This window comes from Myxocyprinus asiaticus, chromosome 13 (genome assembly GCF_019703515.2).
Source record: "Myxocyprinus asiaticus isolate MX2 ecotype Aquarium Trade chromosome 13, UBuf_Myxa_2, whole genome shotgun sequence".
Classification (NCBI taxonomy): domain Eukaryota; kingdom Metazoa; phylum Chordata; class Actinopteri; order Cypriniformes; family Catostomidae; genus Myxocyprinus; species Myxocyprinus asiaticus.
In genome coordinates, this window is record NC_059356.1 from 29,386,500 (window position 1) to 29,411,445 (window position 24,946).

The window sequence follows — 24,946 nt, forward strand, 5'->3', positions numbered from 1 at the left end:
GGCCACAGGTGCCATTAATAACAAGGGTTTCTGAATCATACATACTGCACCTTTAATAGAGCTTGAATCGCAGATGTTCTTCACGCTAACATACACACCGTGACATATATTATGATTCACTACGTCCTGAGCAATCACATTTTGTCAACAATTTTTTATTGTCGACGTTTTCGATAACATCGACTAAATGTTTCAGCCCTAACGTAAACCGGTGTGAACTTTTTGTTTGCAGATGTCACATATGATCTAATGCAATGACATTAAGAGTTGTGTGTCTTAAGTGTCCTAAACCATCCAAATACTTTTTAGGGCTACTGTATGTTGATCTTCAGAGGTCTGGCTTTGAGAAATTGATGTTCGGTGCATGTTCATGAACAATAATAATAATGACAATAACATCAGATTTTTTTATTACAGTTTTAACACTGAATCCACATTTATATCAGCATGTACATTCATTCCATCAATATATTTGAATCTATCTGGTGTGTGTAAACAAAATGTGTTTTGTGTGTGTTTGTGATATGTATAAACACATTTCAATGCATAGTAAATCTGTAATCATTAATGTGCCATTAAGAACCTATAAGCTGTCTTTCTCTACTACTGTAAGAGTAGCAGAGCACTGCGCCTCCCCATGTACATTGGTGGCTCTGCAGGAATACAGGCCACTGTGGTGCAGAGAGACATTCTCAAGGGTGAGAGTACAGCTGCCATTCTCCTCATAATCCACTGTTACACACCTGTCCTGCAACTCCAACAGCTCACCCTGTCTTAACCACACCACCTCAGGGTCAGGGTAACCTGCAAGAGAAAGACTGCAGTTCAAAAGTGTTGCAAAGAGAGAAAGGGAATGTGTCCAGGAACAGTAAATGTGAGAACAGTAAAGGAAAGAGGAGGAATACACATGTCATTTTAGAAGATATAATTTAATGGGTGAAACGGGAAGAGAAAAAATGGAGACAGAATGTAACTTCCTTTAATTAAGCGGAAATATTTGCTGCAATAATATACTTGGTATTATTTTCAGCTGCATATTTCGAATGAAAATATAAACACTGCTGCATATTTTACACAGTTTAGCTTAGAAATACCAGTTGGAATTATTATTTGAGGTAGAAGGTAAATGATCTCTATCAGTGTGACCCAACCTGCGATGAGGCAGGAGAGTTTGGCGCTGGAGCCCTGTGGGACAGTCAGGTCAAATGGAGTCTTACTGAACTCCGGTTTACACTGAAGTTTCAGCTCCAAAGAATGCAGTGCCTGCTCTGTCTCTACAATACACAAGAGCCAGAAGACTGCCTCAAACAGTGTGTACTGAAGACTAAAATATTTATATAAAATCACATTTTTAAACACATAGGCTAAAAAATAGATTTTTTTAAGTTTTTTTTTTTCTTTCTCACCATCTACAGGGCTCAGGCACGCAGCACCCTCTGGTTTAGACAATATAGCCATCCTCTTCAGAGCCAGCAGAGCTTTGCCTGTTTTCTGAAAGCCAGAGTTGGGAGAGTAAGAAAGTTAAAGGGGGACAAGTATTACAGTTTATTTAATATTGTATTGGAGGTCTTTGTATTGTGCTTACTGAATAGTTGCAGGGCTTGTTCCTGATCATTTCTGTTTGCATTTTATTTTTATCCTTCTTCTTATTATTATTGTTCTTCTGATACATATGTTTTGTGAAAAATTATTTATATCTTTTGAATGCATTCTTGAATTTAAAACAAAATTGTTATGCATCATCAATATTATGTCCTGAGGATACCTGAACTGTTTGGAGACAGCGCCACCTATATTTAACAAGATAACCCACACTTGTGTACTCACTCTAAAAATGCCATGCCTCTTTGCTATAAATAAATCATATTGAGTGGCACAGTAGGTAAGGATTTTGGCAATAGTGCCAAGAGTTATGGGTTCAAACCCCACCTCAGCAAATCATATGTTAGAAAGTTTTGTAGTTCTGTAGATTTTTGTGTTTTGCTTACTGAATGGTTGCTGGGCTTTTCCCCAATCAATTAAGATTTTCATCTTTGTTGAAAAGTTACGTAAATACGAAGATAATTATAATGACTGCTTTGCTTGGCTGTGTTGCTCGAAGCTTGGTATGGCCGTTTGGTGACCAATAAAGTTGTGGTGTAGTGGGTTTTTCTCTGAACTCTAGAAGCTTGAAGTCAAAGGTTCAAATCCATTCTAGGGCAACCTGTGGTGTGTGCTTGCCCTGTATGTCATATGTACTCTTTGGGTTGAGCAATGCTTGCAGCTATATTTTTGATTATAACTATACTTATCCATTCATTACTTAAAATTATCACTAAAAATATTTTAAAGCTGAAGTGTTTAGATTTTTCGGTGTAAAAATGCTTTCTCTTATCCCAGCTTAATACTGTATGCAGAGACTTTTGGTTGTAAGCCAAAACAAGTAAGCTAATTGATGTGAATTTTCTCAACCTGTAAACACTGTGTCTCTGTAGCTCTGTAAAAATTCTGCTGTTTGTTTTGAACGACCTGTCCAGCAACACTGACTCAACCAATAGCTTGAGACAGGGGCGGGACTATGGGTTTGTTCGATCAAACGTAGATGGGGCACTCATTCAAGAGGCTGTTTAAAAAAAGTATGAAGGCTATTTGTTTATTTTTGCAATTTTGATGGTGCCGTTCGATGGTGATGTGGTGCAGAAATTACACACTTCAAATGTTAAATAATAGAAAATGTATTATTTTACTCAAAAATAGTCTGTGTTTGCTATGTATACAGTATTTATGCTCATTAGAGAGTCGTGCCCTTCCTCCTGCATCACTCTGAAATCAATTGTGAGTCAATTCTCCCATGCATTTGAATGGCATTCGGAATTGCTGCCTATGAATCGCTCACTTACAAGGCTCCATGTCAGTTAGGATGCTGCCATGATAGAAGGCAGCTGTCTATGTAGGCAGGAGGCTGCAAGGCAACTCACTATGTTTTGGAAAAGACTCCATGAAATTAAAACTGAAGTTTACTCCCTGTCTTTTAGCTTCGAGGACATCTTCATCTGCTATGATTAACTTACAGCAGATACGCATTTAAAATTCAGAGCCTATCTCTTCCTGGAGAATGGATCAAGAAATTTTGATGGCTTATCTCTTGCATTCACTCATTTAAATCTGCAATGATGGTCTGGTATGTGCATTGTAATTAAACACTGCATGATTACTAGATTACCTTCCACTTTTGCCTTGTCAGGAATTTCTTCATCTTGTCTTTGGAGAGGTTTTTGGTGATGCTACTGGTGTTGTCTACACTCACAAATGCCATCCAGGCATGAGCCAAGGCATCTTCACATGACATTCTTCGTCTGTTACCAACACAGAGTAAATAGACAACTAAGCTGAGTATGAAAGTGTGTGGACTCAGGTTCATTATTTTTAAAACTGAACATATTTGTGAGGGAAGGGAAGTGATGGATATTGATGAACCTGATATCTTTGCTGAGCAGAGAGCTAATGAAATCCTTTGCCAGGTCAGTGATCTCTTCAAAGCTCTCCTCATCAAACTCCCACTGTGCTGCTGTTACGAGAGACAGAGTCTCTGAGTCACTTTCCCCTTGGAATGGAGATTCACCACTCAGCCTACATGGAACAAATACCATTTCATGATTCACCACTAGGGGGCAGCAAGAACCGTGTTCAGCACTACAGCAGCGAGCAACAGTGGTGTTGTTACTCACAGGATGTAGCATATGACCCCGATGCTCCACATATCAGTGGCCAGAGTGACTGGCTCAAAGTTGATGACTTCTGGAGCAACAAATTCTGGAGTGCCATGCATCACCTTCAGAGGCGTGGAGGGGTCTAAGGTAAATAACAAATGCACACGTGCACACACACACACACACACACACACACACACACATACACACACACACACACACACACACTTTACTTCAAGAATCCATACTAACAAAAAGCACTGTGGTGGTATAATGGCACAGTGATGGTATAAAATTGTAATACACTCTACTGCATGATTGCCATATTCATGAATCATGGTCTTTAGATTGTCCTCCAATATACTTTAAAGAAAACCATGGTATTATTAGTGTGCTAAATATAATGTAATATAAACCATTTATCACGGTGTCACTTTGTATTAAAAAGTGGTGGGGACATAGTTGAATGACATTTTTGTTCAGAATGACTGTTTGATCTCATGGTAAAGTTTTTGGATTATAATCTGCCCTAATATAATCTTATTATTTTAATAAACGAAGAGTGCATCTTCACGTTACTGGATGTATATCATGAGCGGGGACACATCTGTTTGCATTTTGCTTTGTGATTTAACTAGAAAGGAGCACGAGCAGCGGAGCAAGCAGAGGCGTAAAAACCATATATGCCAGGTGCAATGCATAGGGGCGCCATGTAAAGGGGGTGCCAGCGGCTCACTAAAGGTGGTGCAATCGGCCTCCTTGACCCAGTTGAGTGTGTCTTGTTGCACACATCGCTGCCCGCATTCACTCAATGCCATTGATAACAGCCGCAATGAGCACTCATTAAAAATACAAACTTCGGTGCTGAAAGCTGCTTATTATAACACATGAACGAAATGGAAACTCCTCCTCAAGAACTAGAGATGTTTCTTTTACATTAGACACTTACCTGACGAAAGCTACTTCAAAAAGTGGTAGGGACATGTCCCATCTGTAAATGACACCTATGATCATGGTACCATTTTCAAAACAACAACAACAACAACAAAAAACAGGATAATACCAGGCATGGCTGGGTATAAGGGGAGCTGTGCCCCCAATTTGTTTATTTTTTTATTATTGAATATTGAGAATTAACATGTTGTTGTGTGGACATTGATGTCTGAGTATATTCTTACCCAGCTTGCTAGCAAGTCCAAAGTCAATGATTTTGATTTGACCGCCTGTTCTGTCCACACAGACGATGTTTTCAGGTTTGAGGTCCAGGTGGATGATGTTCTGCTGGTGCATGTACTGAATGCCCTCCAGAATCTGGCGTATGTAGCCCACACTGGAAGCCTCGGTGTGTTCAAAACTGTCATCTACAATACGCTCAAACAGCTCACCGCCAGCAACACTACACATACAGAGACATAATATAATCATGCTGTGTTAATTACCAAAATACTATAATGACCAAAATATTGTCATTGTTGCAGAAGTTAATGCATAAAACTTGCTGGCATCTCTTCATTTCTGCATATTACTCTTATCAGAACCAACAACGTAAATTATCTGCTGCATGTCAATATCAACTACCTGTGCATTTAAAGACTACATGAAATAATGATTTGAGTTTTGTGGCTGTTAGCTTTAAGAAATGTAATGTTTTACATGAAGGTTTGGGAGGAGCTTGTCAGTTTAGTCCTGTCAATCACACAAGCACATACAAGTGGCTGCTTACCTCTTTCCCGTGAAAATTCTTCACCACCCCAACTTCCCCTTTTATTTTTAATCATAAATTAACAGGGGGTAAACTTAGCCCCTCCTTTATGGACAGCAAGACAAATTTGTTTACCCTTACAAACCTGTTTACCATTACCACTTCAAGGACTAAATGGACATGCAAACTTGTGAATTAAACATTTTCATGGAGTCTTTAAAACACACACACAAAAATATTTTTAAAAAAATATGCACAAAAAAACCTATATTGTACAATGCAGTTTTAGTGCCGTATACATTACGATGTCTCTTAACAAAGTTATCTTTGTAGTATTGTGACTTTATTTTCAAAACACTACTCAATGAACATTATCTTATAATGCTATGACTTTACTATCATAAATGTACTTTATTCTCAAAATATTACTAATTTCATAATGCTATGACTTTTTTTTTTTTTTTTTCAAAATTTTGACTATTTTATTCATTTTAAATTTAGATTACTGTTGTAATATTGTACATCTGTATTAAGCGTGTTGTACCAACCAATCACTCATTACCACCTACCACAATCAGGATACTTACTACTCCATCACCATAACAATCTCAGGTTTGTTGTCATATGCGGCGAGACACTGCACCAATTTAGGGTGGTGTAAGAAATTCATTAGCTCTATTTCTTTCCTCGCCGCTTCTCTCTCCTTTGCTCGCCGTCCCTTATAGAACTTTCCAGCGCATACACGACCCGTCTCCTTGTGAGTCATCCGAAACACCTGCCCAAACTTCCCTCTTTTGAGAGAATCAAAATGGGAACATGATAACATGCTTACAAACCAGAAGTAACTATAAGTAATATGAAATTTAGAAATCTGACCAATATCAAGTGATCACTGTTTCGCAGTGTTCTGGCTTTTTGTCTATTCAGTTGGATTAAGTGCACTTAGTTACATTTTATATTTTGCCTAAAAAGTTAGGATGTCTTTGTGTAAACATGATTATTTAGCTAGGCATTTTTCTGGGAATCTGGGTCAGTTATAGGGGTTGTTTTCTCTTTTTGATACAAGCATGCATGCAGGAACATGTACACTTTCCATACACACACATACTCAGTACAGGGATGAAGTTTCGTTAAGCTTGACAGGTACTATGAACAACAGCTATGAGGCCTGTTGAATGTGTGTGTGTTTATTTGTGGATAAGTACTTACACTCCGAGTTTTTCCTGAACAATATAGTGGTCAGAAACTTTATGCTCAGTGTTGATTGTCACATTTACATATTCCACTGGTGTCTCTTCATTGGGCTGTCCTTTGAAAGAGAACATCACAGAATCCATCACACGTCCCTCAGCTCAAAGCCTCATTCTCACAGATTGCATGCTTTGTGTTATTATTTTAAACATGTTCTTCAATTTTTTAAACTGGTTACTGAGCTTTGTGCCTCTAATTTGAGGGAAAAGCTGGGTTTACGACTAAGAGCAAAAAACAAAAAACAAAAAAAAAAAAAAAAACTATTGAACAAACACAAAAGATACACAATCTAGCCAGAAGTATGTGGACACCAACAACGAACCAAAATAGGTGCTTGTTAGAACATTTATTTTCAAAACCATTGGCATTAATTGGGAATTGGTCCTCCTTGACAGCTTTCACTATTCTGGAAAGGCTTTCCACTAGACGTTAGAACATGGCTGGAACATGGTATTTGCTTCCACTGAAACACAAGATCGTCACAGTGAGGCCAGGCAATGTTGCGTGATTAGGCCTAGCTCCTGTCTGCATTCAAATTCATCCAAAAGGTGTTCAATAGCTTTGTGTAGGCCAATCAAGTTCTTCCACACCAGACTCAGTAAACTATTTCTTTATAGACCTCGCTTTGTGCACAGGGAAATGGTAATGAAGGAACAAAAAAGGGCTCTCACCAAACTGTTTCCACAAATTTGAAAGTACACAATTCTCTAGAATGTCATTTTATGATGTTTGAAGGGTTAAAGGGTCATGAAACACTAAAACTACATTTTCTGATATGTTACCAGATATGTATGTGTTACACATGATAGAAGACAAAGTGAGTATCCTTTCATTTTAATTTGAGTGATTTAGGGATTTTTTTGCACTATTTTCAACATCAACCCCTGGTTTAAAATCAACATCAAGACGTTTTTTTCTCCTTTCATTATGCATAATCAAAAATAATTCAAAAACAGGCAACATCATATTACTCCAAGATACAAAGAAATAAAAAAAGAAAAGAAATAAATAATATTATTATATTAATATAATATTATTTTAAATGACGCCAAATACCGATTCATCGTGCTTAACAAAACAATAGACATACTTTTTTTTTTTTATAATCTTAAGTGATTGTAATAAATATACAAGCTCATTAAAGGAAGCCTTGTAAAATGGAAGATAATTGGACATTCTACTTTTGTGAATGTAAAATTTACCAGCCAAAATTATATAATTCAATAAATTGTCTATACTTTTTTCTTCATGCTCAAAGTAACAAATAATGTCTTCAACAGACAACATTATATTTAAATTATTTTCCACAGAAAAAGAAGTACAATCTTTCCAAAATTTCTGGACAATTTAACAATAAAAAAACAGATGACATAAATACTTTTACAAAAAGAACATTCTTTTCCAACATCCGTAAACTTAGAGAGTAAAATATTAGTGGGGTATATTTTGTGTAAAATCTTTATATAAATTTCTCTCACTTTATTTGAAATACAAAATTTGTAGGGCAACATGCAGGCCTTCTTCCGGTTAACCTCGTTAACCTTTTTGTCATGAAACACTTGTCTAATATCTTTGTTAGAGCAACTTTGGACAAATATATCCATATTTCTGGCAAGGAAATTACAGTCCTTCCTTTCTGCTTTATTATAGACCAGGTGACTGCCTAGTAAATGAATCAATCCAGAAGGGATAAACTTTGATCACCATAGCAAACTCTACATATTTGACAGGGAAATGAAATTTAAACATAAAATGATCATAAGAGTAAATTTTAAATGATGGATCAAACAAATCACTTAAGTAAATGATCCCATGCTCCATCCACTTGAGAAACATTAAAACAAAATAGTGTCATTTTTATAGCATAGATGTTTTCTTATGGTATTTAATTTAGTCAAAATAACACATAAAAAATGCTTTATTCACTCAAAAAATAAGGCGAACAAACTCAGGTCAGTGATGCCTGTGATCATTAAGTTCCAAAAAGAAATACAAAACCTGTCCTAATTGAAAGAAAACAAGTTGACAAAAAGATCTAATCCAATTTTTGGTGATAATATAGCATAATGAGAGATTTATCAGCAATTTTAATAGGCTGGTCATTTTTGACCGGGAACACCTCAAGTGTGACTTTGTGCAACAATTTACTAAATTAAAGTGTTTCAAAATATACTTCCTGTTTAAACATTAAAGCATACTAGTGTGATAAATAGTACAGCATGTTTTCATATTTTATTTAATATTGCAAAAATTATTCACAAATAATGTCTTTTTTCACTGAAAAATGATGTGCATAAGCTCAGGTCAGGGAGGCCTACGATCAGTAAGTTCCAAACAGAAATACAAAACCTGTCCTAATTGAAAGAAAAGAAGTTCATAAAAAGATCTAATCCAATTTTTGGTGATAATAAAGCATAATGAGAGATTTATAAGCAATTTTAATATGCCAGTCATTTTTGATTGGGAACACCAAATTTGGTAAAAAATGTAAAGACAGAACAAGGGTTAAAGGAAATAGTTATCAATTTATGATCTGATAAAGGGGCACAAGAAATGTGGGTTTCTGAGACATACTGAACTAAATCAAGAGGAATTCCAAATATTTATTCTTGATCCAAAGACAGAGAATTATTGTTCCAGGTGTAATAACGGTGATTAGGATTTAAATACCTCCATACATCTATTACTAAAATTATTAGTTATTAAATAAAATAAATTGGAGTTTCGTGAATGAGCATCTTTTGGGGGGAAACGGTCCATAAAATCATTAGGAGTTTCACTGAAATCACCTGCAATTATTATATGACCATCATTGTATTTCTTTTCAAGATCTGTTAAAGTTTCACAGCTTTACTTAAACATGTCTAAATTATGTGTTCCAGAACTGAATCCATATACACTGCAAATTATCAGAGTAGAATTGTCTAATTTGAAAACCATTATTATCCATCTCCCAATATCTGAGCCCATAGTTCCCTATCTGTCACTCACTCGATGTTGTGTCGATGTAGTGACACTAGGGGTCACTCTTGGGAGCCCGAAACACCTCTGGTCTTTGAAAAAAGGGCAATGGGAATTGGCGAGTGGTATTTGCAAACCACTCCCCCGAACATACGGGTATAAAAGGAGCTGGTATGCAACCACTCATTCAGATTTTCTCTTCTGAGCCAAATGGTCGGTGCTTACTGAGCTGAATTCTCATGGCTGTCCATTCACCTCTGCTGGATCTGATGGTGCATTTCAGCGGCTTCTCCCCCTCTGCACTGGTGCACTGCAGAGTATGCCCCTGGGCGCTTCCGCAGAAATAAAAGAGTATATTCTAAAAAAAGAGTATATTTCTCTAAAAGAGCGGCATACACGGAACGTCTTTTTAAAGATGCCCTTCCGTTTGTGTGTTATTCCTGGTTGCGGCTGTTATCTCTCGCCTTCTGACGGTCACGATCGGATGGGTGGGTCATGTACTCATTGCGAGAACATGACTATGGCAACATTGTGGTCGCGGCTTGCCTTCATAAGAAAGCAAGCCACCCCAGCGGCTCCCTGCCTCGGTCCTTCTACCTACGGGTATGAGGCCTGCGCTACACTGGGGGCGATTTGGGGACCTCAGTGGGACCACCTCTGCCGGGTATCCCCCCACAGACCTCCCATTCCCCAGCACGCTCGTCTGCCCTGATCGGGCTTCCGGATGAGTCCGCTGGCTCTTCTCACAGCGAGTTCGACCTCTTGTTCGGAACCCGCGAAGGTGATGAGCTCTTGAGCACAGCATCGGAGAGCGGGCTCGTCCAGTCGGAAACGGAAGCCTTAGCTGGGCTTCCCCCCTTGGGTACGGTCGCCCGGTCACAGGCTGGCGCGGAGATGACAGACATGCTTTCCCGGACAGCTGCCAGCGTCGGGCTAGAGTGGAATCCTCTGCTCTCCTCTGAACCCTCGCGGCTCGATGATTGGTTCCTGGGCCTAGCCTCAAGGATTGTGTCAATCTTCTCCTCAACATTGACATCCGCTTTCCCCTTTTTTCCCAGAGGACTATTCATTATACCACGTGACCAGCACTTCAAACTCTCAAGTGCCTCAGTGTCAGTTGAGAGAGTTGATAGTACTGGGACGCAAGTTTATTTTTAAACAGTTGTGAGGCAGAAATGAGCTGAAAGAGGGGTGTTTCATGACCCTTTAAGATCTGTCTTCAATGGAAATAAAGGGCCTTGCCAAACTACAGGTAGTTAATTAGAAGGAGGTGTCTACATACTTTTGGCAGTGTACTGTAGTGTACATTTAAACAGCTAAACTGGCTAAATTGTCTTATCAAAAGAGCTTTGTCAAACCTTTTCAACAAAAAAGAACCTTTTTTTTTCATCGTATTTGCCCTTACTCATTTTAAAGCATAGGTCCACCTCACCTGGGATGTCCATCCTGATTGGCTGCGACTCTTGACTCGGTTCGCTGACCCCCACAGCGTTATAAGCTCTGACCCGGAAGCAGTACTCTTCCTGTGGCTGAAGCCCTGAGTTCACCCTGAGTGAGGTGCTCTTGCACTGGGTGTTGAGCTCTCTCCAGTAGTCAGTCTCACCAAGGCTTTGTGACCGAACCTCGACCACGTATCCTGTTACAGCACTTCCTCCATCGTAACAAGGACCTGACCAGGACAACACCAGAGAGAGAGGGGAGAGAACACACGCCACAGGACAGGAGGCAGGTGGCTGGGGCCGGTCTGGATTAAACACACACAAACACTCATGTCATGCAAATGCACAGAGTATAGAAGTTGTATGCTCAATGTGAGTTATCGGAACGTACCAATAACACATACGGTCACTGTGTGTTGGGCGGAGCTTTTGCGATCTCGCACAAATATAGTATAACGTCCAGAGTCCTCAGGCAAAGCTTCAGAGATCACCAGGGAACTGCTCTGATCACAGCTCTCTATACGAAACCTGGAGCCTTCCAACACCTTTAGAAAAGCAGACAGTAACATCACTCCCCTGTCATCATTTTCTCACCCTCATGTTGTTCCAAGCCATTTTTTACATTTTTTAAGGTGAATTGTCCCTTCAACTAACTTTAACATTTTACTCTAGAAAAGTACAGCAACAGAAGTTGTTTGTGTGAGTGCTTTTATACCTCCTCTTTGTTACGGATCCAGCAGGACACTACTGGAGAGCTGCCTTTGAATGCACAGGTCAGTTGGGCTGTCTCTCCAACACGGATCTCCAGCCGATCTAATGGAGATACAAACTGCAAAGGCGGTGCTGTAAGAAGGAAAAAAATCACATATGAGACCTCTTTAATATCTAAATTTTTTTCCTAGACACAATGATATTAAATGAAGACCAAAGGGAGAGTCTGATTGTTCTCTTCAGAAAAAGAGTCTAGTAAGCTCACATACTGTATGTATTCCTTAGAGTTTCAAATGAGACAGTGTAGCAAGACACCAAAGTCTGCAATCGGAAGTCAGAAATTTCAATATGACTTCTAATCTAATTCTTCAAAAAACAAATAATTCACAGTAGGCTATGCTATCCATGTAAATGTTATAGCTCTGCACTCTTACTGTATGTTAGGAATTGCCTCATTTGTATCTATTTTTAATTGTCCTTAAATCATTTTTGTAGAAACATGAGAGACACAGCTGATCCTTAAATTAAACAAGAAATAGATCTCCATTTAGTCTCCTGAGCAAGCTGTGAAAGAGCAGCCTCGGAGCAATGCAGTAGTCTCTTATATGATATACACAAAATGGCAAATCTTATAATGTGTTCTGAAAGTTAAAAGATGGATAATTTATCCCATGCACTATGATTTTCAAATATTTATAGTGTACATTCAAACCATTTAGGCTAAGTGGTTTCATACATTCATACATTATTCTACTGTAAGAAAAATCCAATCACACTTTCCTTCCCTTACTTTAGATATCCACATAATAATTTTACAGCTCTCTCGGGGTGTTTAGCTCTCATACTGTGTGAATGTATAACACAAGCACAACCCTATCATACAGCTTGAGCTGTGGGCTATCAAACAGATACTTGAGAAAGTGGACTGAAACTGTCATTATTCAAATCAGCACACTTACATGAATTTGACTGATCCTGATAAAATCTGCTTATGTATGATGACCTCATGTTCTTTGAAAAGACCAGTCATAATATATCATAATACAGACCAACCATAGAGAATGACCACAGATAGCAGTGTGTTTTACATGAAAGATCAAAAGACTGCAAACAAACACCCATCATATGGTGCATTAATGCCCAGCCCACAGTTACATAGAAAAGTATCAAATAGAAAGATGAAAACCTGCCTCTCAGTCTGGACTGAAAGCATATGTTTTTTAAGTTACATACAGTGGCGCCAAATAAGAATGTAGACATTCAATTTAAAGGAATATTCCGGCCTCAATACAAGCTTAAACAACTGCATTTGTGGCTTAATACTGATTAACACAAAAATGAATTCCGACTTGTTCGTCCTTTTCTTAAAAAAAAATAAATAAATAAAAAATAAGCAGAAATCTGGGTTACAGTGTGGTACTTACAGTGGAAGTTAATGGGGCCAAACTGTAAAAGTTAAATTACTCACTTTTTCAAAAGTATAACCACAAGATGTAAACAATATGAGTGTTAACATGATTTTAGTGTGATTTCACTTACTAACCTTTTCTGTGTAAAGTTATATCTCATTTTACAACTTTGATGCTAAGACGATGTAACGAAAATTACGATTTATACAACTTTACAGCTCAAATAATACACAAGTTTAAACTGAAGAATTAATGGAAGTGCTTTTGCAAATTTTTTGCCTTTAAAAATTGGCCCCATTCACTTCCATTGCAAGTGCCTCACTATAACCTAAACTTTTGCTTAAAAAATGCATGAATTTTATTCCATTGAAAATATATCAAAACCAGTGGCATTTACAAACAAAAAGATGCTAGAGCTTTTCTCTGAAATAACTTCAATTTTTTTGCCCATTTTTGTAATTACTTTGAACTAACTGGTCACATGGTTAGCCTATTTTGAGTGGTTGTATGAAGTAAATTCCCCTCAAGTTCACACAAGTGTCTTAGCAGAGTAACCACAGGTGAAGAAGACATGTTCCACAAGTGTTTGACAATCAGACAGTCTTCAAATACTTTGAACAATTTGTCTATTGTTTCATAATCTTAAAATCTAACAAACTTATTTTTGTAAAATGTTTTCCTTGAAAACTGTGTTTGTGCCATTTTTCTTTAAAACAAATGACACTTGGTTTAATATATTGTTATATTATGATATTCATACATTTTAAAGTGTGGCTAAAGTGTCCAAAAACTGTTTAGGGCCAGCGCTGTCACTGAAAATCTGACACTTACATGAAAAAAAATAGAACTTAAAGCAAATTCCTGTTTTTATGTCTCAGTTTTATCAGTGTGTGGATGTCTTAAGGACAAATAAATCAGGTGTATTACATTGGATGTCAGTGGTTCCAGTATTTGAAAAGAGAAAAGTTTAAGACAAATATCAGTAGCTACGACGCAAACAGACCGGTCCCTGGTATATACAACACTAACAGCCCCTGAAACAGCCAGAAAATCTGGAAGTAAAGATCAGCGGAGTGAAACATAGACTACCACTCAGAGCCAAATGACTTCGAAGCAGGTCACAGTGGTTATACTTTAACTTGCAATTTTAGACAAAAAGCCTTCCCCTTAAAAAGTTTAAGAATTTTCTTTTATTAAGAAAAGAAGGTGTGGGAGGCTAGAGATCAGATGCACCTTAAGAAGAAGAAATGAGGAAGGAAAGAAAATAACTTTCCCTGCCCAAGTTTGACCGGCTTTGAGCAGCTGGAAATTAGCTACCATGTTCCAAAACACAGTAGTTTGAGCAGTATTTTCTAAATACTGTTAGGTTAGGTTACTGGTATGAAGAAAAGTATAAAAAAGGCAGTATTTTTAGTCAAAGTTTAAAAGAAGAACTAAAAAATGTGGAAGACAGACATAATGATAATCTTACCTGTACCTGAGCTGCTCCTCCTTTTGACAAGCACTTCTGTAACAAAAGACAGAGAGAGCACTCGAATGCACAAATATGTAAGGAATCAGGTGTGTGTGTGTGGGTGCATTTGTGTTAAAGAGCATGCAACAGATAACAGAAACTTTGCTTATCATACAGGGGTGGAGTCAAGACGACAGGTATGTGTGTGTGTCTAAGAAAAACATGCAACAGATAAAAGAGAGGAAGTGCTCAACATAAAGTGTGACATAACCATTAGCATGCTAAGCAGTCAGGAAATAATTAAATGCTTGGGTTAATTCTTTTCCTGACAAAAAGTAGAACTAGAAAACAGAAGCTTTGGAGAACAATTATCCTGGATTAAATGTGTCATGTATTAAATTATATTTCCACCTCATATGTACGTGTAGAGGTGATTGTTTGTGACATACCTTTCTTTTGTGTTGGGGAACATGTTACAGGTTGTCCTGTCTGGGGGGTCACAGGTGACTGTGGGCCTCTGAATACACTGATGTCATCTGGAATGTTCTGAGGTGAGTTTAAACCCCCATTTACCACGTTAGAAGTGTGTGGATTAGCGGAATTAAGAGGATGAGAGTTGTGTGTGGTATTGTTATTGACCCCAAGAATCGTTTCATAGTCTTCAAAGTCCATTTTGACAGAGGGAGATTTTATTGTATTTACATGTTAGAATGAGGGAGTAATGGTTATGTAAATAAGCAAAAAAGTCAGAGAGGATGAAAGAGTGAGACAAACAAGAACAACATTAGACAGGGAAATTAACATTGATGGTCCTAGCAACACAAACACACACACATACATAGATGTTTACTTAGGTATCTAAATGGGGACATAGCATAAACTTATATTGTTTTCATATTAAGATAATTATAGTTACTATTAGGGTTATTTGTATTTACCCCCATTATTATTAATTGATTTTTACAATTGAGGATGTACCTAAATGTCCCCAAAGGGTGGTTTTGTCCCCAAACTATAGCTTACATACAACACACACAACTACAGGCTAAATACAGCTAGGCTATTTTATGTAGACAGAAACACCTCCACACCTCTTTAGAGTCCTGCATTCAAAAACATAATGTTAAGATTTACGCATTTCAGTTTTACACACACACACACACACACACACACACACACACATGACACACACACACACACACATATATATATATATATATAAAAATCCATCAAATTGAATTGAGAAATATATTTTTGTGTGTTAACAATTCAAGAATTTGATGGAAATTTGTTATGTAATTTAAATGAGTAAATCTTAAAAATAGGCTTTATGTTTTTTTTAGTGTGTTCATGTTAGAGTCTTGTCATGTTAAAGGAGTAGTTTATCCAAAAATGAAAATTCTGTCATCATTTACTCACCCTCATGTTGTTCCACACCTGTTTGACTTTCTGTCATCTGTGGACCACAAAAGGAGATTTTAGACAGAATGTTTCTCCCAGTCACCATTCACTTTAATTGTATGGAAAAAAGATGCAGTGAATGTGAATGGTGACTGAGACTAACATTTCACCTATATGGGTTTGGAACAACATGAGGGTAAATAAATGATGACAGAATTTTCAGTTTGGGGTGTAGGCTACCCTTTAACTGCCTTTCCGTTGGAATCTAACCCAACTTCTCAACAAACTGGATTGTGTTTACACTAACATTCATCACTCTTGTCAAACTGCTGTACTGTACATGCAGACTAATGATGCTGAATGTGTGTGTTTGTCTGTGAGTGTTCTTGCATTACCTCTTACACACACTGCTGCACTGCTGGATGTTTTTCCTGCAGTGTTTTCAGCTACACAGGTGTAAGCCCCAGCATCCTCTGGAAGACACTCGCTAACTACCAGTCTTACTGTTCCTCCCTACTAATGAAGATTTACCAAACTGCACAACCTCACCTGAGACAAGGGTGTGGAATAGATTGAAAGAAAGAGGGAGATAAAAGGATGATATTATAAAACTAAGAGGGGTATTTAAAGATGGGACATCATTCATGTACAAAGAGATATAATATTTAAAGGAATGCATTTGCTTTGAGTTGCCATTTACAAATGGAGCTAAATCACAGCCCTGTTGAAAAGACCAGCATTGCTGGTTCCCAGCTTATGCTTTGGATGCTGGAATGTAGGACGGCATCCCTGCCAGGATTCTTAACCAACTTAATTTGCAAGCGTATCTTGGTCAACCAGCTTCACCAGAAGGATCAAGCATTGTTTTAGTTTTTTTGTTGGTGAAACCCCCCCACCCCAACCTCACTTAGAGGTTATAAATAATAATAATAATAATAATAATAATAATAATAATAATATTGAAAACATTTAAAATACATTTCTTGCAATCTGGAGCCATACATTAAATTCAAAAGATTTTTCAAAATGCAGATACAACCTACTGTACAGCGTTCACACTCCATTCAAATTTGTATTTATTTTTCACAGACGCCAGTACTCATTGATCATTATTTAAACAAAAGCTAGAGCAAGCATAGACTATATTCCTGATTTGGGTTATTTAATCAGCATAACTGCAAACTTGAATAATAAGAAATAAGCTCTGTCTTTCTTACTGCAGTAAAAATGAAATTGAATTGGACCTACATACGGCATAATAATAAGCGGTCCTGCACCGACATGAATTTGTCATGAAACGATGACTTGAGACATTAAGAAAAAATCTAGTTGTGACGAAGTCTTCTTCACGAGATCAAGGAATGTGTCTGATGATTTTATTTTCATTGAAGTCATCTCTGTGCTGGCTCGTTTCATATTTGATTCGGATGCCGCTTTTTGATGTAGGGCTAATTAAAAAAAAGAAAAAAAGAACACTACAGACTTGGATGAACTACTTTTCAATGAGTTTGTTTATCCAAATCTAATCAATATGTTTTAATACAAGAATTTAATATTCATAGAATTTAACTCAATGTAATATTTGTTTAAAAATTTTAAAAATAATTTCAGAAACCAAAACATTCTCCATGCACATGCAGCGTACAGCCGCAGCCACTCAAGTGATGTAAGATAAATTCAGCCGCAGCCACTGATCATGAGTCAGCCTTTCCGTTCTCGCTAGCAATACATTTGGAATTGTGGTGGTGAAACTGATCCTATACCAGCAGTTACGAGCATTATCATCCCTGATTGGCAATCGGAATTCTCTTTCAGTTTCCTATATTCATTCATATTGCCTACACTTCATGCCCATGATCAGGGGGAGGCTAGGCCTTCCCCAGTCTTACACACGCTTCACCTATGCTGGTCCACCAGCTTGACTAGCACCTAACCAGTATAAGCCAGCTTGGACCAGCATGGAAATTCAAATTGGTTTACTCTGGTCTTGTCATCAGGGAAAACCTGATACAGCAACGTAAGTAGAACACTTGAAAGAATTTGATTTAGAATTTAATTAATTGCAAGACCATCTGCCACTGACTCACCATTATGAAGCCAGGAAACATTGATTGGCTGGCTTCCTGTTATAATCCCCTGCAATATGATGTCATCTCCTTCATCCACCATACAGTCCTGGAGGGACTCAGTGAAAAGAGGTGAATCCAGACCCCTTGTATGGTTGTGTTTCTCGCTCACTAGCTTGACAGAGGAAAGATGGCACAGGAAATGCTGTTACGCACAGTTCTGAAAGCAGCATAAAATGTATATGTGAATGAGAAGAGTAAGACCGAATTAAGAGAAAGAAAAGCAGACAGGTGGAATATACATTAGTCTTATTATTTATATATAATACAAGGCAATAAACTAGCACCTCTGCACTCTGTTTCAACTTCTTTAAGAACGGCTTGTCTGCATGCTTAATGCATCACGCCAAGATCCAGCTTGTCTAATGTGAGTTATTATGAAGTTAAAAAATACTGATGAAGGGTTAAGATAATCCAAAAGGATGGGAGAGAAAGCAATGCTGATAGGACAAGACTCAATGCATTACGTTTAGGGTACAATGGTGCTAAAGGCACTCCTTAAAGAAATTAAAAAATTTATATTGAATATTGATGGCGCAACATCATTTGTGTGAAAAAAAATAATAACAAGGTTGTTTCGATTAAAATTCAGTTAAAAAAAAATAAAAAAAAGTGGTGAGGGAGCCTTTTACCCCCCACATTGTGTAAAAGGCTCCCTCACTTGGGGTAAAAGGCCCCTAGGGGACTTAAAGTGGTACCATGTAGATACCGGGGCAATAGTTATAGGGCACAATTTGTCAACTAATGCAAATAATTTTGAGACAACAAGATGTTTTTTGAGTAACAAATGAAGATGATGCTTACCCAAAATAACCACTTCAGAAAAAGTCAACCATTCCCTGGTAATTTCAAACACATTTGGCATTTTATTACATCTTAAGTACTCTATAAACAGACTAATTTCTGTTATGATTGGATGAGTCAATGTGAGACCACTTTGAATATTTTTCATAACAAATCTATTTGTCCTACTTAAAAAAACAAAAAACAAAAACATTGTGTTTAATAGGGGCCTTTAGCCCCTGCAACGGGGGGCTTTTTACCCCAAATACTATCTTTTCACTTATTGGACAGTTAATGACCTTAAACAAAACTCAAAAGAAATGTGTTAATTTCAGGGATTTTCATTAGCTACATAAATTTGCAACATAAAAAAAAAAAAAAAAAAAAGATAAAATTGCCTCAGAATCAACCTTTAGACATTACATGCAAAAAAGTATAGTGACAAACAGGGGTGTAGGATAGTGCTGTGGTAGTTTTTGATGCTATTTAGTGTTTTGGGAGAAAATTAAATCAAAGAAGCTTTTAGCCCCGTTGTACCCTACATGACATTTGGATTATTTTTCATACTTGGCAGACACTTTCATACCAATGAGACTTACAATAGAGTGCACAAATCATGTTACTGGCAGGTACCAGTAGGGAGCAGAATACACAACGCTTGACAAGCTAGGCTTTAAAATTTCTTAATAACTGCACATACATGAAGACTTTAAATTAATTTCCTAACTTAATACCTAGTCAACCCGCTACTATACAGACACCTAGATGTGTCACCAATTTGTACTGTGCATAAGCGTATATACAATGGCCCCATTTTCAGGCACTTAAGATAAAAAAACCAAGTGTCATCTGCAAACAGATTTCCTCAGTATTAAATTCACTTTGCTATAGTTGCAATTCATTAAAATCAATTTTGATTTACATTTTAGAGAATGAATTTAGTAAATTCCCCTCTGAAGTTCACACAAGTGTTCTAGCAGAGTAATTACAAGTGTAGTTCATCACATTTTATGGACGAGTTCCACACAGAGTGAAAACCAGAATGTAGCTAAATACTTTATGAACAAGATATTTATTGTTTTATTATTTGAAACAGGCTAACAGGCTTCTTTGTGTGAAATGTCTTGCTTGAAAAGTGTGTTTCATTTTTTATTTTTTTTAAATTGTCACTTGGTTTGATATTTTGTTATAATGCAAAGACATTCAGACATTTTTAAATGTGGTGCTAATTCCAAATACATTTTGGTGCCACTACTACATGTCCTTTACAGTGACAACAAGTTAATCTTAGACTTTGTTAATCTTGTACCATGGACCTGTGTACAGTGTAACAGGAAGCTATTTTCTGTGTAAAAATCAACATGCCAAATTTAGAGTCTTGTAATTGTGTTGAGAAATCACACAGGAAGAAACAGCTAATCTATAGAAGATGTATTTCAGTATATAACCACTTTGACACATCTTTTAACAACCTCTTTATCACACCTTCTCTCTTTGGTCAATTTAGGAACACCAGTGCTCGTTTTACACGCCACTAAAGACTGACAAAAAGAGCCAACAGAAAGTACAACTAACAAAGAATAGTTTAAGTCAAAAGAGCAGATTCAAAGTAGACCAAGAGCTTGAGCTGAACTGTGATGTCATTTGACAGTGCTTCAACAAACCGATTTCTGTTTAAAAATGCTGCCACTTACCTTTGTATACAAGGCCTTGGGTGTAGCTTTGAATAAAACGATTAACCTCTGAATATAGGTGTGTTTGAACATAGTGGCATTAATAAGTGAAGGGTCTCATTTGTTGTTGTTTTTTTAATTTGTCATGATTGCTGGGGTTTCCAGGCTATATACATGTTGATTTAAAGTTGCATTTATGATTTCTCATCAACATTTCTACCTGAGAAATTCATGAGGTCTCTTTAGTCTCATTCAGACAAGCACATGTACATCTACAATAAAGGGAACAAATCATTCTAGTCTCATTGCTTTCCTAACATTTGTTCTCACTGACCTGGTAGGTCTCATGATCCACTATCCTTTGACCTGGCCTCATGTAGCCTTTGCAAATGTAATCCTTGTTTGCTCATGCAAACCACTATTCACTGGTTGTTATAGCAACACACCATGTGAAAAAAGAGGAGGGTGACTACAATGTAAATGCACCTTACTGAGGAGCACAAACTGAATTGATTTTAGTCTCATTGTTGGTACTTTAACATTGTGGCCTGTCTTGTATCAGGTGATTTGATCAGGAAATGAAAGGAACTTTAAGGAATATTCCGGGTTCAATACAAGTTAAGCTCAATCGACAGCATTTGTGGCATACAGGTGCATCTCAATAAATTAGAATGTCGTGGAAAAGTTCATTTATTTCAGTAATTCAACTCAAATTGTGAAACTCTTGTATTAAATAAATTCAATGCACACAGACTGAAGTAGTTTAAGTCTTTGGTTCTTTTAATTGTGATGATTTTGGCTCACATTTAACAAAAACCCACCAATTCACTATCTCAAAAAATTATAATACATCATAAGACCAATAAAAAAAACATTTTTAGTGAATTGTTGGCCTTCTGGAAAGTATGTTCATTTACTGTATATGTACTCAATACTTGGTAGGGGCTCCTTTTGCTTTAATTACTGCCTCAATTCGGCGTGGCATGGAGGTGATCAGTTTGTGGCACTGCTGAGGTGGTATGGAAGCCCAGGTTTCTTTGACAGTGGCCTTCAGCTCATCTGCATTTTTTGGTCTCTTGTTTCTCATTTTCCTCTTGACAATACCCCATAGATTCTCTATGGGGTTCAGGTCTGGTGAGTTTGCTGGCCAGTCAAGCACACCAACACCATGGTCATTTAACCAACTTTTGGTGCTTTTGGCAGTGTGGGCAGGTGCCAAATCCTGCTGGAAAATGAAATCAGCATCTTTAAAAAGCTGGTCAGCAGAAGGAAGCATGAAGTGCTCCAAAATTTCTTGGTAAACGGGTGCAGTGACTTTGGTTTTCAAAAAACACAATGGACCAACACCAGCAGATGACATTGCACCCCAAATCATCACAGACTGTGGAAACTTAACACTGGACTTCAAGCAACTTGGGCTATGAGCTTCTCCACCCTTCCTCCAGACTCTAGGACCTTGGTTTCCAAATGAAATACAAAACTTGCTCTCATCTAAAAAGAGGACTTTGGACCACTGGGCAACAGTCCAGTTCTTCTTCTCCTTAGCCCAGGTAAGACGCCTCTGACGTTGTCTGTGGTTCAGGAGTGGCTTAACAAGAGGAATACGACAACTGTAACCAAATTCCTTGACATGTCTGTGTGTGGTGGCTCTTGATGCCTTGACCCCAGCCTCAGTCCATTCCTTGTGAAGTTCACCCAAATTCTTGAATCGATTTTGCTTGACAATCCTCATAAGGCTGCGGTTCTCTCGGTTGGTTGTGCATCTTTTCTTCCACACTTTTTCCTTCCACTCAACTTTCTGTTAACATGCTTGGATACAGCACTCTGTGAACAGCCAGCTTCTTTGGCAATGAATGTTTGTGGCTTACCCTCCTTGTGAAGGGTGTCAATGATTGTCTTCTGGACAACTGTCAGATCAGCAGTCTTCCCCATGATTGTGTAGCCTAGTGAACCAAACTTAGAGACCATTTTGAAGGCTCAGGAAACCTTTGCAGGTGTTTTGAATTGATTAGCTGATTGGCATGTCACCATATTCTAATTTTTTGAGATAGTGAATTGGTGGGTTTTTGTTAAATGTGAGCCAAAATCATCACAATTAAACTACTTCAGTCTGTGTGCACTGAATTTATTTAATACACAAGTTTCACAATTTGAGTTGAATTACTGAAATAAATGAACTTTTCCACGACATTCTAATTTATTGAGATGCACCTGTAATGTTGATTACCACAAACATTTATTTTGACTCGTCCATCCTTTTCTATAAAAAAAAGCAAAAATCTGTGTTACAGTGAGGCACTTACAAACGTACAATTTTTGAATGTTAAAATACTCACTGTTTCAATATAGCCACAAGACATAAAGGATATGTGTGTGTAAACATGATTTTAGAGTGACAATATCACTTGCTAACCTTTTCTGTGTAAAGTTATAGCCAATTTTACAACTTCGTTGCCATGATGATGTAATGTCAACAAACACTAAAATGACTGTAAAAACGACAATTTAAACAGTTTTACAGCTCAAATAATACATGAGTTTTAACAGCATTAATGTACGTGCTTTCATAAAATTATAATCTTCACATTTCTGCCTTTAAACCCTCCAAAAATTGTCCCATTCACTTCCATTGTAAGTGCCTCACTTTAACAAAGATTTTGGCTTTTTTTAAAGAAAAGGAGGGACGAGTCAAAATAAATTTTTGTGGTAATCAACATTAATCAACAAATGCTGTCCACTGATCTTATCTTGTATTGAACCCGGAATATTCCTTTAAGAGATGTATTCACTGTTGAAATAGAGGTTTGAGGAGAGCACTACTACAAAACACACACTTTCCCACACAAACCTGGACATGAAAGACAAAACACAAGTTTAAATTAGGGAGAAAGTAATCTCATGCCAGTAGTGACCTCTCTCCTACTCAGTAATTTGCATCCTGAGGCAGCTAAGATACAATGGGGTCTGAGTCTACATTAAAAATGATCTTTCTTTAATTTCAACCTGGAAGTAGACAAAAAGTCTTTACATTTTTAAACAATAAAAACAGAAAAGATGTGGCATAAAACAAAGAAGAAATATTTAAGATTGTACACAATTTCTAGGTAACTTATCAACAGTTTTTTTTTTTTTTTTTCACCTATCAAAGAAAATTTGTGACACAAAATGCTCTTTGAAACATCCTGCTGGGACAAACATAATCAGGTTTCGCACAAACTTGTGGAGTGCACAACCTTGAGTACATGCTGTCATTACAGTAAAAAGGGGACATCCCAAATACTTGTAAATTCTGAAATCCATGTACATTTTTACATTTCACTAAAATTATTATGCTGACAATATCATTTGTAATGAAAACTTATGTTAAATAAAAAAAAAAGTACTGTATTTCACTTGTGATCTCATACTTTTGGACCCCACTGTATATCAGTATATCACAAACTCTGAATATATAATACATTTATACACTAATTGATGAAGAAAACTAGAGAAGGCAAACAACTTTCCTTATCAGAAATCAATGCAGTGACTAGTAAAAACAAGTCCGTTCAGACAGAACAAAGTAAACAAATCCTGGGGAATTCACACATAAGGATAAACAGAATTTCACCCAACATTTGAGAGACATCTCTTGTGTGCCTTAATTATCTATTCCTGAGTGAATGCAGCTTTGCAATACAAGAACATCCTCTGTTATCTGAGCTTATAAATACAGAGAAAGTAAAAACAGTGCCTGTCATGCTCTGATGAATGCTTAATGAAACACTGGTTAATAACCATGACGATTCCTGAGAGGGCTTATCTTTAAAGCAATATACTTCCTCCAAAGATCACGCATCTAACCACTACTAAGTATTATTTGGACCTTTTTAAAGGCAAATATCCAATACTCATAGGCTCTTTCACATATGCAAATTCTGACAGACATACACACATAAGCACATGTAAGCACAAACACTTGTGGAGATGCAAGAAGTTTCCTGACTTGCCTGCACTGGATGTCTCTTCAGTCTTCTTCATGGCTGTGGCAATTGTGGTTTTGTGTGCAGGTCGTGGCCCTTGTCCATTGGACCCCTTGGACTGGGAGCTTGACAGCTGCATCCTGAAAGTGGACACATAAAGTGTCTTCCCATCACAAATACTCATTTTTCCTGTCACTGTTGAGTAGAGTTTCATAAAATCCAACTCATTTCCCAGACTTCTTATAAGACAGCTCCTTTTTGTCCTTTGTCACACAGTCTTTCCTTACGCACACATGTCTGCTGTCCTCTCTCTTGTTCTATTCTGCTCTGCATCTCTTTAGTTTGCGTGAATCTGACTCCACCCCATGCTTTTTTTTTTTTTTTTT

The 24,946-nt window shown here is 37.3% G+C and overlaps 1 protein-coding gene across 2 annotated transcripts; it reads right to left on the reverse strand.

Annotated features, from left to right (window-relative positions):
- Positions 1-382: 382 nt before the first annotated feature.
- Positions 383-16,086, reverse strand: LOC127450806 (myosin light chain kinase, smooth muscle-like). 2 transcript variants are annotated; one of them, XM_051715174.1, is made up of 15 exons: positions 16,035-16,086; positions 15,065-15,274; positions 14,634-14,669; positions 11,758-11,885; positions 11,434-11,587; positions 11,036-11,347; positions 6,601-6,700; positions 5,979-6,182; positions 4,868-5,085; positions 3,708-3,831; positions 3,457-3,609; positions 3,203-3,335; positions 1,407-1,491; positions 1,152-1,274; positions 383-804 (listed from the first exon to the last, which is right to left on the reverse strand). In XM_051715174.1, exons 1-15 carry the CDS (start codon positions 16,069-16,071, stop codon positions 584-586), a joined length of 2,238 nt encoding a protein of 745 aa, XP_051571134.1. In that variant the 5' UTR covers positions 16,072-16,086; the 3' UTR covers positions 383-583. The 2 variants fall into 2 exon arrangements, with proteins under 2 accessions (XP_051571134.1, XP_051571133.1); XM_051715173.1 differs by having other exon boundaries at positions 6,601-6,695; positions 11,031-11,347.
- Between the last annotated feature and the right edge of the window lie 8,860 nt (positions 16,087-24,946).

What these genes read in the sequence shown, in the direction of transcription:
- LOC127450806 (XM_051715174.1), bottom strand. Translation starts at nt 16,071, where the DNA reads ATGACAGAAAGTCAAACAGGTGTGGAACAACATGAGG. An exon ending in GGGGTCATATGCTACATCCT is followed by an intron (nt 3,610 to 3,707) that starts GTGAGTAACAAC and finishes TGTTCCATGTAG; the next exon opens with GCTGAGTGGTGAATCTCCAT. An exon ending in ACTCTCCTGCCTCATCGCAG is followed by an intron (nt 805 to 1,151) that starts GTTGGGTCACAC and finishes TTTCTCTTGCAG; the next exon opens with GTTACCCTGACCCTGAGGTG.